At 42.0% G+C, this 18526-nt stretch overlaps 1 protein-coding gene across 1 annotated transcript in view; it reads left to right on the top strand.

The window, feature by feature from the left end:
• The window catches only part of GRIN2B (glutamate ionotropic receptor NMDA type subunit 2B), a 1456453-nt gene that overhangs the window by 1267925 nt on the left and 170002 nt on the right, over positions 1-18526 (top strand). The window contains exons 9-10 of the mRNA XM_073592711.1: positions 6832-6957; positions 7586-7815. Coding sequence (XP_073448812.1) covers positions 6832-6957; positions 7586-7815 — 356 coding nt within the window. The remainder of the gene's footprint in view (positions 1-6831; positions 6958-7585; positions 7816-18526) is intronic.

The raw sequence follows: 18526 nt of genomic DNA on the forward strand, positions 1-18526 counted from the left end.
AAGATAAATCGGGACCCATACATCTTGAGAAAAAAATGCCTGGAGGAGAACAGTGTGGGGGAGATTTATCTGGTGCAGCTGTGCATGATAGCCAATCATCTTCTAACTTCACCTTGTTCAAATAAGCTTTGGCAATAACACCTGGAAGCTGATTTTTTTTTTTGCAGAGCTGGACCAGATTTTGCATGCTCCAGTTTTAGTAGCTCTCCCCCTGTATGTCCATAACATGTGTAGTAAATCAAACTTGGTTAGTGAACAACAGGAGGAAGACTGAGTTGTAGAAACATATACAGCAATTTGAAAACAAGTAAAAGTTCTAGAAGTATATGGCAGGATAAATTGGGAGACACCGAAAGATTTCACCCATTTTGTTATGAGGGAACGGATGCATCTTTGTTATTATTATTATTGTATTATTGTTATTGTACAGGATTTATATAGCGCCAACAGTTTGCGCAGCATTTACAACATGAGGGCAGACAGTACACTTACAATACAAATCAATACAGGAGGGATCAGAGGGCCCTGCTCATTAGAGCTTACAATCTGGAAGGGAGGGTCAAGTGGAAACAAAAGGTGATAACTGTGGGGGATGAGCTGATGGAAAAAATGAAAATACAGTTGTTAGGTGTGGGTAGGGTAGGCTTCTCTGAAGAGAAGGGTTTTCAGGGATCGTCTAAAAGCTAATAGAGTAGGAGATAAGCGGACAGATTGGGGTAAGGCATTCCATAGGATTGGAGAGGCTTTGGAAAAGTCCTGGAGGCGAGCGTGGGAGGAGGTGACGAGGGAGCTAGAGAGCAGGAGGTCTTGAGAGGAACGAAGAGAACGAGTAGATTGGTATTTAGAGAATAAGCTAGTGATGTAGTTGGGGGCGAAATTGTGGATGGCTTTGTACGTAGTTGTTAGAATTTTGAATTTAATTCTTTGGCTGATCAGAAGCCAGTGGAGGGATTGACAGAGAGGAGTGGCAGACACAGAGCGATTGGTAAGGTGGATGAGTCTGGCAGCGGCATTCATAATGGATTGAAGAGGTGATAGACTATGTAGAGGTAAGCCAATGAAAAGGGAGTTGCAGTAGTCGAGGCGAGAGAATGTTTATATGGTTTATTGTTTATATGGTTTCTGCCATTGGCACACTGGGAGGGTAGTAAACGTTGGTTGTCTTGGTTGGTTGAGTGGAGATTAGCAAAGGGGGACTCTCATTCCTCAGGAAATGTAAAGAGGAAGTAAACCCTGATGGATCTCCTATCACAAGTTGGATTAGCAGCAAGGATGGGAAGTGTTATCATAATGGGGGATTTTAATTATCCCGACATAAACTGGGCGGAGGGGACCACGCATTCGTCTAAGGCTCGCCATTTCCTAAATGTCTTGCAGGACAGATGCACCAACTAGAAATAAAGCGTTACTGGATCTACTGATTACCAACAATACAGACCTGATCACGGATGCGGAAATAAGGGGCAATTTAGGAATCAGCGATCACAGGTCAATTGGCTTCAGTATAAATCACACAAATAGGAAACATAAGGGGAATACAAAGACACTGAATTTCAAAAGAGCCAACTTCCCTAAAATACGAACCTTGTTAGAAGGCATGAATTGGGATAAAATCTTAGGAACAAAGAACGCGGAGGAGAGATGGGTTTGCTTTAAGAGTGTATTAAATAAGAACATATTAAATAAGGGCATTAGCCAATGCATCTCATTGGGTAATAAATTAAAAAGAGCGAACAAAAGTCCTGGATGGCTTAACTCCAATGTAAAAATGCATATAAAAGCAAAGGAGAAGGCCTGCAAAAAATAGACGGTTGAGGGATCATCATCAGCATTCAGACTTTATAAAGAATGCAACAAGAAATGTAAGGGTGCAATAAGGATGGCTAAGATAGAACATGAAAGACACATAGCGGAGGAGAGCAAAAAAAATCCCAAGAAATTCTTTAAGTATGTAAACAGTAAAAAAGGGAGGACAGACCATATTGGCCCCATAAAGAATGAGGAAGGACATCTGGTTACAAAGGTTGGGGAGATGGTGAAGGTATTGAATTTATTCTTCTCTTCAGTCTTCACGAGGGAATCAGGGGGCTTCAGTAACCAAAACTGCAGTGTTTACCCTTATGACACATCACTGGAAACACCTCCATGGTTAAAAGAGGACAGAATTAAAATTAGACTTGGGAAACTTAACATTAATAAATCACCGGGACCAGATAGCTTGCATCCAAGGTTAATTAGGGAACTCAGTCAAGTAATTGCCAGACCATTGTTCCTAATTTTTACTGACAGTCTACTGACTGAAATGGTACCAGGTGATTGGAGGAAAGCCAATGTAGCACCAACATTTAAAAAGGGCCCATACATCCCTGGGAATTACAGACCAGTTAGCCTAACATCAATAGTATGCAAGCTCTTGGAGAAGATAATAAGGGACTCTTTACAAGACTTTAGTAACGAGAACGGTATCATTAGCAGTAATCAGCATGGATTCATGAAGAATCATTCTTGCCAAACCAACCTATTAACCTTCCTTGAGGAGTTGAGTTGTCATCTAGATAAAGGAAGGCCCGTAGACGTGGTGTATCTGGATTTTGCAAAAGCATTTGACACAGTTCCCCATAAACGTTTACTGTACAAAATAAGGTCCGTTGGCATGGACCATAGGGTGAGTACATGGATTGAAAACTGGCTACAAGGGTGAGTTCGGAGGGTGGTCATAAATAGGGAGTACTCGGAATGGTCAGAGGTGGGTAGTGGGGTCCCCCAGGGTTCTGTGCTGGGACCAATCCTATTTATTTTGTTCATAAATGACCTGGAGGATGGGATAAACAGTTCAATCCCTGTATTTGCGGACGATACTAAGCTAAGCAGGGCAATAACTTCTCAGCAGGTTGTGGAAACCTTGCAAAAATATCTGAACAAATGAATGGGGTTGGCAACTACATGGCAAATGAGGTTTAATGTAGAAAAATGCAAAATAATGCATTTGGGTGGCAAAAATATGAATGCAATCTATACACTGGGGGAGAACCTCTGGGGGAATCTAGGATGGAAAAGGACCTGGGGGTCCTAGTAGATGATAGGCTCAGCAATGGCATGCAATGCCAAGCTGCTGCTAACAAAGCAAACAGAATATTGTCATGCATTAAAAAGGTGATCAACTCCAGAGATAAAACGATAATTTTCCTGCTCTACAAGACTCCGGTCCACCCGCACCTAGAGTATGCTGTCCAGTTCTGGGCACCAGTCCTCAGGAAGGATGTACTGGAAATGGAGCGAGTACAAAGAAGGGCAACTAAGCTAATAAAGGGTCTGGAGGACATTAGTTATGAGGAAAGGTTGCGAGCACCAAACTTATTCTCTCTGGAGAAGAAACGCTTGAGAGGGGATATGATTTAAATTTATAAATACCGTACTGTTGACCCCACAATAGGGATAAAACTTTTTTGTGGAAGTAAGTTTAACAAGACACGTGGCCACTCATTAAAATTAGAAGAAAAGAGGTTTAACCCTAAACTACGCAGAGGGTTCTTTACTGTACGAGTGGCAAGGATGTGGAATTCCCTTCCACAGGTGGTGGTCTCAGCGGGGGGGGGCATCGATAGTTTCAGAAAACTATTAGATAAGCACCTGAACGACTGCAACATACAGGGATATACAATGTAATACTGACATAATCACACACATAGGTTGGACTTGATAGCATAATGGGCTAGTATGCATCACATACTAGCCCATTATGTTGCACTTACCTGCAAAGAAAGCCAGCGATGTCCCCGCAGTGTGGAAGGGTCCATCATCACCCCTCTTCCTTCTGGGGATGCGGATTCCGGATATCTGACTGGCCGGAGTTGCGTGACGTCACTCCCGCGCATGCGCACGGGAGCCAATGGTCATGGCACAGGCCCTAAAGAAACGGCACGATCGTGCCCTTTCTTTAGTGGCAAAAATATGAATGCAATCTATACACTGGGGGAGAACCTCTGGGGGAATCTAGGATGGTAAAGGACCTTGGGGTCCTAGTAGATGATAGGCTCAGCAATGGCATGCAATGCCAAGCTGCTGCTAACAAAGCAAACAGAATATTGTCATGCATTAAAAAGGTGATCAACTCCAGAGATAAAACGATAATTTTCCCGCTCTACAAGATTCCGGTCCACCCGCACCTAGAGTATGCTGTCCAGTTCTGGGCACCAGTCCTCAGGAAGGATGTACTGGAAATGGAGCGAGTACAAAGAAGGGCAACTAAGCTAATAAAGGGTCTGGAGGACATTAGTTATGAGGAAAGGTTGCGAGCACCAAACTTATTCTCTCTGGAGAAGAAATGCTTGAGAGGGGATATGATTTAAATTTATAAATACCGTACTGTTGACCCCACAATAGGGATAAAACTTTTTTGTGGAAGTAAGTTTAACAAGACACGTGGCCACTCATTAAAATTAGAAGAAAAGAGGTTTAACCCTAAACTACGTAGAGGGTTCTTTACTGTACGAGTGGCAAGGATGTGGAATTACCTTCCACAGGTGGTGGTCTCAGCGGAGGGGCATCGATAGTTTCAGAAAACTATTAGATAAGCACCTGAACGACTGCAACATACAGGGATATACAATGTAATACTGACATAATCACACACATAGGTTGGACTTGATAGCATAATGGGCTAGTATGCATCACATACTAGCCCATTATGTTGCACTTACCTGCAAAGAAAGCCAGCGATGTCCCCGCAGTGTGGAAGGGTCCATCATCACCCCTCTTCCTTCTGGGGATGCGGATTCCGGATATCTGACTGGGCGGAGTTGCGTGACGTCACTCCCGCGCATGCGCACGGGAGCCAATAGTCATGGCACAGGCCCTAAAGAATCGGCACGATCGTGCCCTTTCTTTAGTGCGCATGCGCCGATGACAGCAGCGAACGCGTATATGCTAAGTATCTCCTAAACCATACAGGTTTAGGAGATATTTCCATTACCTACAGGTAAGCCTTAATAAAGGCTTACCTGTAGGTAAAAGTGGTTGTACAGGGTTTGCAACCACTTTAAGAAGAACCAAGTGTTAATCTTTGCATGCAATCAAGCAAGCCAGAAAGCTTCTGTGGTTTGTGATGTTGGTGACACATAGCTTGTCCAGCAGGGGTCACAGTGTTCTTGACGCAGCTCTGCACAGTTTCTCTGGCTAGATCCGAAAACACAGTTTAGATGCAACATCAATAATAAGGTAATAATTATTTTTTTTCTTTTCTTTTGTAGTAATGAAGGATGAAAGTGACAAATAAGGTCCCTTGGTGTGTCAGTATAAAAAATAGAGCGCACAGGGCTTGATGCACCAAATTAATGCATGGGGGGATCTTACTGATTTACCCTATAGGATGTTAAATATACCTCCTGAAGATCCCCATCTCTTGTCGCTTCAGGCTTCTCTTATGCAGACCTTATTCCACCTGTTCCTATTCTCTTGGTCCTCAGGATACTGCAATGCCTTTGCCATTTGTTTGCTGCATTGCTGAAGTTTCCTGTTAGCTTCTTCCTGTGAGCCTAGCCTTGATTCGGAGTCTTTCATATTAACGAGTAGGTGGGAGAGGTTCAAATGTGTGGCTGACAAGTAACCTAAGGGTAAGAATACTCGAGTTGATTTAACAAAACTGGAGAGTGCAAAATCTGTTGAAGCTATGCATAGAAACCAATCAGCTTCCATTTTTTTTTGTCAAAGCTTAATTGAATGAAATGAAGTGAGAAGCTGATTGCCTACCAAGCACAGCTGCACCAGATTTGGCACTCTCCAGTATTAGTAAATCAACCCCACTGTTACTCCATAGATACAGTACAGTCAGTGAGCATAGCTATTTTAGGACAGAAAGGATGTTGCTGGCAGGATCACCAGGTAAAAACAAAGGAAATATTCTGTAGCCTAAATACTAAGGCTTGGTTCACACATATATGCGAATTGGATGTGTTTTTAAACCACATCCTATTGGGATAACACATGGATCGGAACAGCTTTCAATAGAGCCGGTTCACACATGTGCGGGATGGCCACGGTGCGGTTTTAAAAAGGGTCCTGTTCGATTTTGGATCCGGTTCAGGTGCAATTTCAGGTAAAAAATGTGCACCTGAATCGCACCTTAACCGGTGAACAGAACCGCACTGGACTGCTGCACTTAAACCGCAGCCGTATATGTGTGAACCCAGCCTAAGGACTCCTAAGCTGCAAGATCTTACATTTTCGTTTTGTGGTTAGATACACTTGAGGAGAAATGAGATATTAGGCAGTTTTTGTTTTTTCTTTGTAACTACATATCCACCATCTTTCAAAAGGGGATGGAGCAATCTACCACATGTACATGACCTTGACTTTTGGTAAATGCTGTTTCTGCACACATAAAGTCACAAATTACGTCTTTTACAACATTGCCCATCACTGATCAGTCTGTGGTATTATTGAAATTGAGTGAGTTAGTTCTTGTCACAACATACAGTACATACAGTACATACTGTATGAGGGAAATGTTGGAATTTATACCTCCTGTTAATTGAAGTTCCATGACAATCATACATCCTAGACTTGTACAAAAATCAGTCACAGGCCACTTGAACATAGAATATTTTGCTATCCTTAGAGCCAATCATCCATTGTTTTTCTCTCCTGAGAATATTTAATCCATTATCACCCTCTCACTAAAAAGAATGTATTTTTTTCAAAATAACTGTTATCTTTATGGTTTGACTTTTCATCATTAGAATGTTCATTCACTGTTGATCACAGAAAACCTTGCTGTTCACTTTTTCATTCATTCATTAATGCTCTACTTTTTTCTAATAATTCTCTCCTTAGAGCCATTCAGTGCAGATGTCTGGGTGATGATGTTTGTCATGCTTCTCATTGTGTCTGCTGTGGCTGTATTCGTATTTGAATATTTTAGCCCAGTGGGGTACAACAGGTGCCTTGCAGATGGAAGAGGTAAGATTACACATTCTCTGTACCATTACAATTTGCCAAACATCCATTTTCTACAATAATTATGTCTTTCTTTCCAATAAGTCAATTCAGTAGTACACGTGTGCCTTAAAGTAGAAGTCCACTCTAAAACTTAAATCCCTGCATCTATAGACATCCACAATCTAAAACTAACCTATCTAGCCCTGTAAAGAAAAAATCAGTATACATACCTTTTTTGAAGCCACTCTGACCCGATCCCACACTGAGCTGTCAGCTGTGGCTTCGCTGTGTAGGATGGTGCAGGGGACATGTCCGACAATGGAAGCCCCTTAGTAACCCTGGGTGACGTTACTCCCTATTCATTTCACAGTCGTTGTCGGGTGTGTCCTCTGCAGAGCTTCCTGCCGCTGGAGATTGGGTCCGACTGGCTTCAAAAAGGTATGTATACTGATTTTTTTCTTGACAGGGCTAGATAGGTTAGTGTTAGATCGTGGATGTCTATAAATGCAGGAATTTTAGTTTTAGGGTGGACTTCTGCTTTAAACACTAAGCTGGTTGACATGTTTTGATATCATGTTTTTTCAATTCTGATTTTGGATAAAAAATGTGATCTTTGTATGGTATTTAATATTTGCTTTTTGACCAACAGAGCCTGGTGGCCCATCATTTACTATTGGAAAAGCCATTTGGCTTCTCTGGGGCCTGGTGTTCAACAACTCTGTGCCTGTGCAGAACCCAAAGGGAACCACAAGTAAGATTATGGTATCGGTTTGGGCCTTCTTTGCTGTGATCTTCCTGGCAAGTTACACAGCCAACCTAGCTGCCTTTATGATACAAGAAGAATATGTGGACCAGGTGTCCGGTCTCAGTGATAAAAAGGTATGAGAGCAGACAAAGTAGTTTAATATTTGTGAATGTAAGATTTGTTTTCTTTCTTTCCTAGGTAAAAAAGTATTATATATAACAAATTACTATACTATCTGCATGTGTAGCGTAAATCATCAGAAAAACTCTTGCTAGGGAAATAAAAAAAATCTTTCATGGTGTAGTTGATGTACAGTATGTGTTCAGGGCAGAGCACTGCAAATGTTTGAAGAGCGATTTCCTACAATGAAGTACAGGTCATTTTTATGTGGTGCAGAAATACTAATCACTTCTAACAGCAGCATTTTGGTGTTTTTGGATTTGCCTATACAAATCTACCATTGCAGTTTGTCTTTGACAACAGATGAAGTGCAATGGAATTGTTCAAATGTATGCACCAGAACATGCGAACAGGAAAAAAGTTCGTTCGAACACGCGAACACCGTTAAAGTCTATGGGACACGAACATGAATAATCAAAAGTGCTAATTTTAAAGGCTAATATGCAAGTTGCGTGCTCGGATAAGGGTCTGGTATGGATCTTTGGGGGGGACCCCACGCCGTTTTTTTTTTTTTTTTTGGCGCGGGGTTCCCCTTAAAATCCATACCAGACCTGAAGGGTCTGGTATGGAATTTAGGGGGAGCCCCACGTCATTTTTTTTTTTTAAATTTTGGCCGGGGTTCCCCTTAATATCCATACCAGACCTGAAGGGCCTGGTATGGAATTTAGGGGGACTCCCACGTCATTTTTTTTTTTTTAATTTTGGTTCGGGGTTCCCCTTTGGGGAATTCCCATGCCGTTTTTATCAATGAACTTCTATGTGTATTGTCGGCAATGCATTAATAGCCGCGGGTAGTTTTAAATGAGTTTTTTCCTTCAAAATGTCATTTTGCTGTCAGACTGTTCTAAACACAGGAAACATGCGCCCCTTTACAGGCATACTATAGACACCCCCCAGGTACGAAATTTAAAGGGATATTACACTTTTATTGTTTGACTTTAAGCATTATTAAAATCACTGCTCCTGAAAAAACGGCCGTTTTTAAAACTTTTTTTTGCATTGATCCATGTCCCCTGGGGCAGGACCTGGGTCCCCAAACACTTTTTATGACAATAACTTGCATATTAGCCTTTAAAATTAGCACTTTTGATTTCTCCCATAGACTTTTAAAGGGTGTTCCGCGGCATTCGAATTTGCCGCAAACACCCCAAATTGTGCGCTGTTCGGCGAACTTGCGAACAGCCAATGTTCGAGTCGAACATGAGTTCGACTCGAACTCGAAGCTCATCCCTAGAGACAGTATATATACTTTATGCACTGCAGATCACTGAATCACCTGCCTGCCTGAAAGTGTATTTGAAAACGTACACCAGCAATAGCCTGCAGTCAGATATAGGCTTGGCTAGACTGGAATGCAGTGGATATATATATATATATATATATATATGTTGGAGACTGTATATATATTTAATGCACTGCGGATCACTGAATCACTTGCCTGCCTGCCTGCCTGCCTGCCTGAAAGTGCATTTGAAAACATACACCAGCAATGGCCAGCAGTCAGATATAGGCTTGGCTAGACTAGAATGCAGTGGATATATATGTAGGAGACAGTATATATATTTTATGCACTGCAGATCACTGAATCACTTGCCTGCCTGCCTAAGAGTGTATTTGAAAACGTACACCAACAATGGCCTGCAGTTAGATATAGGCTTGGCTAGACTGGAATGCGGTGGATATATATATGTTGGAGACTGTATATATATTTAATGCACTGCGGATCACTGAATCACTTGCCTGCCTGAAAGTGTATTTGAATACGTACACCAGGAACGGTCTGCAGTGAGATTGAGATCTAGCTAAACTGGATACAGTATTTATATATATATATATATATATATATATATATATATATATATATAGCCAGAATGTATATATATATATATATACTAGATACACTACAGCTAACTAAAACAACTGCCTGCCTGAAGTATGTTAGAAACAGTACAGCAGGAATGGTCTGCAGTGAGATCTAGCTAAACTGTATACAGTGGATATATATATATATATATATATATATATATATATATATATATATATATATATATATTTATATATATATCAGTCTGACTGTATATATATATATATATATATATATATATATATATATATATTAAATACACTGCAGCTAACTAAATTAACTGCCTGCCTGAAGTATATTAGAAACCGTACAGCAAGAACGGTCTGCGGTGAGCTCTAACTAAACTGTATACAGTGGATATATATATATAGCAGTCTGACTGTATATATATATTAAATACACTGCAGCTAACTGAATAAACTGCCTGCCTGAAGTATTTTAGAATCAGTACAGCAGGAACGGTCTGCAGTGAGATCTAGCTAACTGAATAAACTGCCTGCATAAAGTAAATGAAATGAAACTCTCTCTCTCTCTCTATATATATCTCTCTCCGCCAGCAACACACTACACAAGGCCGACGTGTAGGCGGGCGGCCTTATATTGTGTGGGGCGTGGACTTAACCACCTGAGCCATAATTAGCCAAAAGCACCCTGCCTTTGGCCAATTATGGCTCTCTTTGCTGATGGCGCTGTGATTGGCCAAAGCATGCGGGTCATAGTGCATGCTTGGCAATTATTAGCCAGCAATGCACTGCGGTGACGCTCGAATCTGGAGCGAACGCCCCATAATGTTGAATCTTCGGTGAACGATGTTCGAGTCAAACTCATGTTTGACTCGAAGCTCATCCCTAGTCAGCTCAAATAAAGCTTTGTACAGACATGATAATGTCCCTCTTTGGTTTCTATACATCTTTTAATACATGTATTTTGCTTGTTTTAGAAACTGCAGCATAGTATTGCATTTTTTGTCGCGTCTGTATTCTTCCAGAACACCAAGATCCTTTTCAATCATTGACTTTGCCAGTTGTTCTCCTCCTAGAATGTATGATGCGTGAATATTTTTAGCCCCTAAGTGCATAACTTTACATTTATTAACATTAGGGCTCATTTGCCACATAGTTGCCAGATTAAACAGTGCATGAAGGTCTGTTTGTAAGTTGGAGAGATCCTGTGATGACATTTTTCAGAAAGAGACAGCCACATAGTGATCGAATGCAAATCAGTGTTTTACCAGCTTTAGGAAGCAGTACTAAGCGCTGAATAATTGCTCTTTTAAAATTAAGTGCCTTTATCTTGCCAGCAGTGCCGGGACAAGGTCATCCGATGCCCAGGGCGAAGACGGCAAACTGCGCCCCCCCGGGTTTTCAGAAAAAGTCAGTGTCATTTTAAAACAAGAAAATACTTAAACCACTACAAATTTAAAATAGGTTTAATTTGATAGGAACAGAGTTCACTCACACATTTTAACTATATGTATTTTTATTAGAGGCACTTAAAGTGGAGTTCCACACACTTTTGAAAGGTGGTCTTAAAAGAAAGACCAACTCTCCACCCCTCGTTTTTGGATATTAAAGCATTTTTTTTCTTCTATCATACCTTTTTATGAAGTTCATAGTGTACTTCCGATCCATCCAGTCTGCGGCACAGGACGTCATCTCCTTTTGTGCGGCGAACCCCCCGCTGTCTTCTGGGACCTGTGTGTGTCCCAGAAGAGCAAACATGGGCCCTGAAATCAACTTACACTTGCCAAAATCCTAGTGTGCACATTCTGTCTCATAGCTGTTTGTTTTTAAAATAAGCGTGGCTGTATGTCCCCATTCCACACACAGCCGCATCATTTGTCTCTTTCATTGGGCCTTTGAAAAGACTACACTAGCCATCTGCCACCTCGGCAGATGAGTCTATAGAGAGCACACACATTACCTCCTCCTTCCACCCTGGGAGCAATCACAGACTTTGTGTGCTCTCTTACTTGACTTCCTCCCATTGTTCACCCCCTCTCTCCTTCCATTCCAACCCCCCCTAAAGTGACAGCATCAAAGTGAATACAGACTGGAGAAGCGTTTTTGTTTAGTCTTCGTGCTGTTTTTTTTTTCCATTTTTGGTGTTGGGTCCATCTTAAAACTCATCTCAGACTCAAGGGGCCTGGTATAGAATTTTCGGGGAACTTCACGCACAAATATATATTTAAAAAAATTAAATGTGGTACTCCCAAACAACCACAAAAAGTTGTGGAAGCTTATATTCATAGTCCCTTGATAAATCCAGTATAACATGAAAAAACTTTGAAAAGAAAACTCTAACCATATGCAGTTCAAGCGGAAAGATTTCTGGGAGATAATGGATTTAATGTTCATCCTGCAGCACCTTTAGACCAGGATCAGGCAGGATTTGCACTCATGAAAGAAGAAAGAAAGAAGCCACATGAAAGAAACAATGGGTGCAGGTATGTCAGCAACTGGTAATTTTAATATAAAGAAATCACAGAGAGCTATTACATTGTAACAAAAGTACTGAACAGTCAGCATAAAAGCTGTCAGACTGAGCATATTCTGCCTGTATAGTACTTCCGGAGCTATGTTCTACGGCTGTGTGTGAGCATCTGCATTGCTGATCGCAGACTGTCATTTGTTGCAATGTAATAGCTCTCTGTTATTTGTTTATATTGGTTACCAGTTGCTGACATTCCTGCTCTCTCTGTTTCTGCGAAGAACATTCCACATTGAAGTGGTAGTAAAGGCCTTTTAATGATTTATACATACAGGTAAGCCTATAATAAGGCTTAAAAAACACAATTTAAGTGCAGCACAAATGATAAATAAATAAAGTCCATGAAAAGAAAAATCCTTTGTGGTAAAACCAATCCTATGTGGAACAGCGATCCTCTTCACTCACACACATATAGAATGCTTACCAGAAAGGGTGGACCTCTTAAATTACAGGAGGTCATACGAGCGTGAATCCCATACAGACTGGATGGACACAGCACGGCCCTTCTGGCTATCCTCAATGATTACCGACAAACACCTCTTCAGTGCGGTAGTGTAACAGGCGAGCTTCCAATGCAGTTCAAAAAACAGCAATCACCCAAGAAAAAAGAGGAAATAACCTAAGAGCAGTCCGATGGGTATAGCCATATAGGCAATTTATTGAAAAGATTAAAAACCACTCTTTAAAAATCGCGCTGACACAGCGCTATAGGACAATATAAGTACAAGGCTGAGACACAGACTGTTCGCGTCCGAACAGCTGTGAGATGGCAGCGGGTGACTTCAGAGCAAAAACTCCGCCCCCTTCGTCCGTACTTATATTGTCCTATATATACACATCGGACTGCTCTTAGGTTATATCCTCTTTTTTCTTGGGTGATTGCTGCTTTTTGAACTGCAATGGAAGCTCACCTGTTACACTACCGCACTGAAGAGGTGTTTGTCGGTAATCATTGAGGATAGCCAGAAGGGCCGTGCTGTGTCCATCCAGTCTGTATGGGATTCACGCTCGTATGACCTCCTGTAATTTAAGAGGTCCACCCTTTCTGGTAAGCATTCTATGTGTGTGTGAGTGAAGAGGATCGCTGTTCCACATAGAAGGATTGGTTTTACCACAAAGGATTTTTCTTTTCATGGACTTTATTTATCATTTGCGCTGCACTTAAATTTTGTTTTTTAGTTTGATTTATGGGCTTGGTGAAAACCTAAAGTGTTCAGCTTGCATTTATTTTATATTAATTTTAGTTTGCGCTGATTGTTCTTATTTTTTAGTATAATAAAGCTTACCTGTAGGTACAGTAAATATCTCCCAAACTACACTCTCAATGGTCGGCGTGCTGTCCATAGACAGAGAACCATGCTGCGGCTGTGACTCCCAGGCGCATGCGCGAGAGTGACGTCATCGCGGCCTGTGAACCCGGAAAGGTAGATCGGGTGAAGATGGAAACCCCAGGGGGAGCTGTGACAGCGCTCCGCTGGAGGGCTTTGTTTTCAGGTAAGTCTTTCATAATGTGCTAGTATGGAATGCATACTAGCACATTATGCTCTTAACTTGCAGGGAGAAGATTTTTTCTTCTTTTCTTCTTCACAAATACAGGTATGCCTATAATAAGTTTTACCTGTAGGTACAGTAAATATCTCCTAAACTGCTCTCTCAAAGGTCAGTGTGCTGTCCATAGACAGAGAACCTTCCCACTCCGATGACATTATCGGCGCAGTGTACAGTAAATATCTCCTATATGGCGCAAGTTTAGGAGATATTTCCAGTACCTATAGGTAAGCCTTATTCTAGACTTACGCATAGGTACAAGTACTACAGGGAGGTTTACAACCTCTTTAAGCCACTGCACCTACCCAATGTTCTGCTGTGAAAAAGCATGATGCACATTGTACTTAAAGCGAGCCTTTCCTTTCTTAAGTAAAGTAAAATGTTGCCTTTGCTCCTCCTCTCCCATAGCATCTCCTCACCTTCCCTTCCTCTGGTGCTCTCTGCAGCTGCTATGAGTGAATCAACATAATTCAGAATACATTTTGGCTTAAATTTATGAAGAAAAATAATTTCTGTTATAAAAGTTTGCTAATAAATAAAGAAAAACATGTTTTGTTTTCAACATTTTTGGTATTTTTTTTATTTAGGTAGCAAAAAAAAAAAAAAGTGGTGATTAAATATTACCAAAATGATGCTCAATCTGTTTTAAAAAATGATAAACATTTAATTTGGGTGCAGTGTTGCATGACTAATTGTCATTGATTAAATATCATGTGACAGTGCTGAAATCTTAAAATTGGCCTAGACAGGAAGGGGGTGAAAAGTGTCCAGTATTCCAGTGGTTAAACAGAATGGTTGGAACTCAGTGCTGATCCTATATACACAGAAAAACATTTGTTTTGCCATTTAGGTACACACATGGAAATTGTTTCTCAACGTTTTTGAACAGACAAACATTAGATCTTGATTCAGAGTGCCTACAGATAAAGGTGATAGACTTGAACAAACTACATATTCAGTTTACATGGTATATTCATTTTCACAATCTAAATAAAAAAACACAATCTTGTCATACAGAAATGCAGTTCTCTTGTCTGTATGACATACAGCTCTCTTGTCTGTATGACAAATTTTGTCATACAGACAAGAGAGCCCCCCACCCCCCGCCCCCCTCCTGAACCGTACCAGGCCACATGCCCTCAACATGGGGAGGGTGGTTTGGAGTAGCCCCCCCTAAAGCACCTTGTCCCCGTGTTGATGGGGACAAGGGCCTCATCCCCACAACCCTTGCCCGGTGGTTGTGGGGGTCTGCGGGGGGCTTATCAGAATCTGGAAGCCCCCTTTAATAAGGGGACCCCCAGATCCCAGCCTCCCCCCCTATGAGAATTGGTAATGGGTACATTGTACCCCTACCATTTCACAAAAAAGTGCCAAAAATAGTAAAAAAGACAGGAGACACTTAGGGACAAGTCCTTTATTAAAAGATAAAAAAATAAAAATGTCCCACAATGTAAATCCATCTCGTGCTGCCGATGAGCTGAAAAAAGGGGGACATCCATGGGAGGCTCCCGCTGAGTGATGCTTCTTCTTGGTGACAGCTGTTATGTAGCTGAGGACGGGGCCACCTGGTGATGTAAATGGGTGACCCCGCCCCCTCTGACATCACATGATGTCAGAGGAAGGCGGGGTTGCCCATTTACGTCACCGAGTGGCCCCGCCCTCAACCCCCCACTGGGCAAGGGTTGTGGGGATGAGGCCCTTGTCCCCATCAACATGGGGACAAGATGCTTTGGGGGGCTACTCCAAAGCTCCCTCCCCATGTTGAGGGCATGTGGCCTGGTATGGTTCAGGAGTAGGGATGAGCTTCGAGTTCAAGTCGAACCCATGTTCGTCGAATTGTGAACGATATGGGCCGTTTGTGCCAAATTCGAGTGGCGCATCATGGCCCATAATTCACTGCGGCATTGCAGTGCATTAGTGCATTGCTGGCTGATGATTGGCCCGCATGCTTGGCCAATCACAGCGCCGTGTGTACAGAGAGCCGTAATTGGCCAAAGCCAGGGTGGCTTTGTCCAATTATGGCTCAGGGGTTTAGTACACGCCCCACACTATATAAGGCCGCTTGCGTGGCGGCCTTGTGTAGTGTGTTGAGGCGGCAGAGAGAGATAGATAGACAGATAGACAGTGTCATTTGATTTAAGTTAGATAGAGTAGGCAGGTTGAGTCAGTTAGCTGCACTTACAGTGTAATGTTATATATATATATATATATACACTGTATTCAGTTTAGCTAGATCTGTTGCTGTAATTCTCTTCCTAATATACTGACAGGCAGGCAGGTGTTTTTACAGTATTTACAGTTAGTGTACTGTGTACCCTGCACAGTTGCACCTACAGTATAGCTATCTGAAGACAAATGCTTGTGTTCTTCTTCTGATCCTATTAATAGCACAGGCAGGCTCTTGAAGTATTTACAGTTAGTGTACTGTGTACCCTGCACAGTTGCACCTATAGCTACCTGAAGACAAGTAATGGTGTGCTTCTTCTGATCCTATTAATAGCACAGGCAGGCTCTTCAAGTATTTGCAGTTAGTGTACTGTGTACCCTGCACAGTTGCACCTATAGCTACCTGAAGACAAGTGCTTGTGTTCTTCTTCTGATCCTATTAATAGCACAGGCAGGCTTTTAAAGTATTTACAGTTAGTGTACTGTGTACCCTTCACAGTTGCACCTACAGTATAGCTACCTGAAGACAAGTGCTTGTGTTCTTCTTCTGATCCTATTAATAGCACAGACAGGCTCTTGAAGTATTTACAGTTAGTGTACTGTGTACCCTGCACAGTTGCACCTACAGTATAGCTACTTGAAGACAAGTGCTTGTGTTCTTCTTCTGGTCCTATTAATACCACAGGCAGGCACCTTGAAGTATTTACAGTTAGTGTACTGTGTACTCTGCACAGTTGCACCTATAGCTACCTGAAGACAAGTGCTTGTGTGCTTCTTCCGATTCTATTAATAGCACAGACAGGCTCTTGAAGTATTTACAGTTAGTGTACTGTGTACCCTGCACAGTTGCACCTATAGCTACCTGAAGACAAGTAATTGTGTGCTTCTTCTGATCCTAGTAATAACACAGGCAGGCTCTTGAAGTATTTGCAGTTAGTGTACTGTGTACCCTGCACAGTTGCACCTATAGCTACCTGAAGACAAGTGCTTGTGTTCTTCTTCTGGTCCTATTAATAGCACAGGCAGGCTCTTGAAGTATTTACAGTTAGTGTACTGTGTACCCTGCACAGTTGCACCTAAAGTATAGCTACCTGAAGACAAGTGCTTGTGTTCTTCTTCTGATCCTATTAATACCACAGGCATGCACCTTGAAGTATTTACAGTTAGTGTACTGTGTACCCTGCACAGTTGCACCTAAAGTATAGCTACCTGAAGACAAGTGCTTGTGTTCTTCTTCTGATCCTATTAATAGCACAGGCAGGCTCTTGAAGTATTTACAGTTAGTGTACTGTGTACCCTGCACAGTTGCACCTATAGCTACCTGAAAACAAGTGCTTGTGTTCTTCTTCTGATCCTATTAATAGCACAGGCAGGCTCTTGAAGTATTTACAGTTAGTGTACTGTGTACCCTGCACAGTTGCACCTATAGCTACCTGAAGACAAGTGCTTGTGTTCTTCTTCTGATCCTATTAATACCACAGGCAGGCAGCTTGAAGTATTTACAGTTAGTGTACTGTGTACTCTGCACAGTTGCACCTATAGCTACCTGAAGACAAGTGCTTGTGTGCTTCTTCTGATTCTATTAATAGCACAGGCAGGCTCTTAAAGTATTTACAGTTAGTGTACCTACAGTATAGCTACCTGAAGACCTGTGTTCTTCTTCTGATCCTATTAATACCACAGGCAGGCAGCTTAAAGTATTTACAGTTAGTGTACTGTGTACTCTGCACAGTTGCACCTATAGCTACCTGAAGACAAGTGCTTGTGTGCTTCTTCTGATTCTATTAATAGCACAGGCAGAATCTTGAAGTATTTACAGTTAGTGTACTGTGTACCCTGCACAGTTGCACATATAGCTACCTGAAGACAAGTGCTTGTGTTCTTCTTCTAATCCTATTAATAGCACAGGCAGGCTCTTGAAATATTTACAGTTAGTGTACTGTGTACCCTTCACAGTTGCACCTACAGTATAGCTACCTGAAGACAAGTGCTTATGTTCCTCTTCTGATCCTATTATTAGCACAGGCAGGCTCTTGAAGTATTTACAGTTAGTGTACTGTGTACCCTGCACAGTTGCACCTACAGTATAGCTACCTGAAGACAAGTGCTGGTGTTATTCTTATGATCCTATTAATACCACAGTCAGGCAGCTTGAAGTATTTACAGTTAGTGTACTGTGTACCCTGCACAGTTGCACTTATAGCTACCTGAAGACAAGTGCTGGTGTGCTTCTTCTGATCCTATTAATACCACAGGAAGGCATTCTGCTAGCTGCTGTATAATCAGTATATGTATACATCCCAGTTTTGTGCAGCTACATCTCACTGCAGTGCAGGCCATTAGTATGTCTGGAAGGCCAACAAGGAGAGGCAGACAGTCACAGGCCAATAAAGGAGGGCAAGCAGGCTCTGTGTCTAGAGGCAACAGTGCTGGTTGTGGACACGGTGCATCCTCATCAGCACGTGGCCGTGGGACACGCTTGTCCTTTTTTTCGTCAGCTGGCCATGTTGAGCCGCAACATGCGGAAGACTTGGTAGAGTGGATGACCAACCCGTCCTCATCCTCCACATCCCCTCTCACCCGGGCTCAGGGTACGT

This window comes from Aquarana catesbeiana, linkage group LG07 (assembly GCF_042186555.1).
Source record: "Aquarana catesbeiana isolate 2022-GZ linkage group LG07, ASM4218655v1, whole genome shotgun sequence".
Classification (NCBI taxonomy): Eukaryota; Metazoa; Chordata; class Amphibia; order Anura; family Ranidae; genus Aquarana; species Aquarana catesbeiana.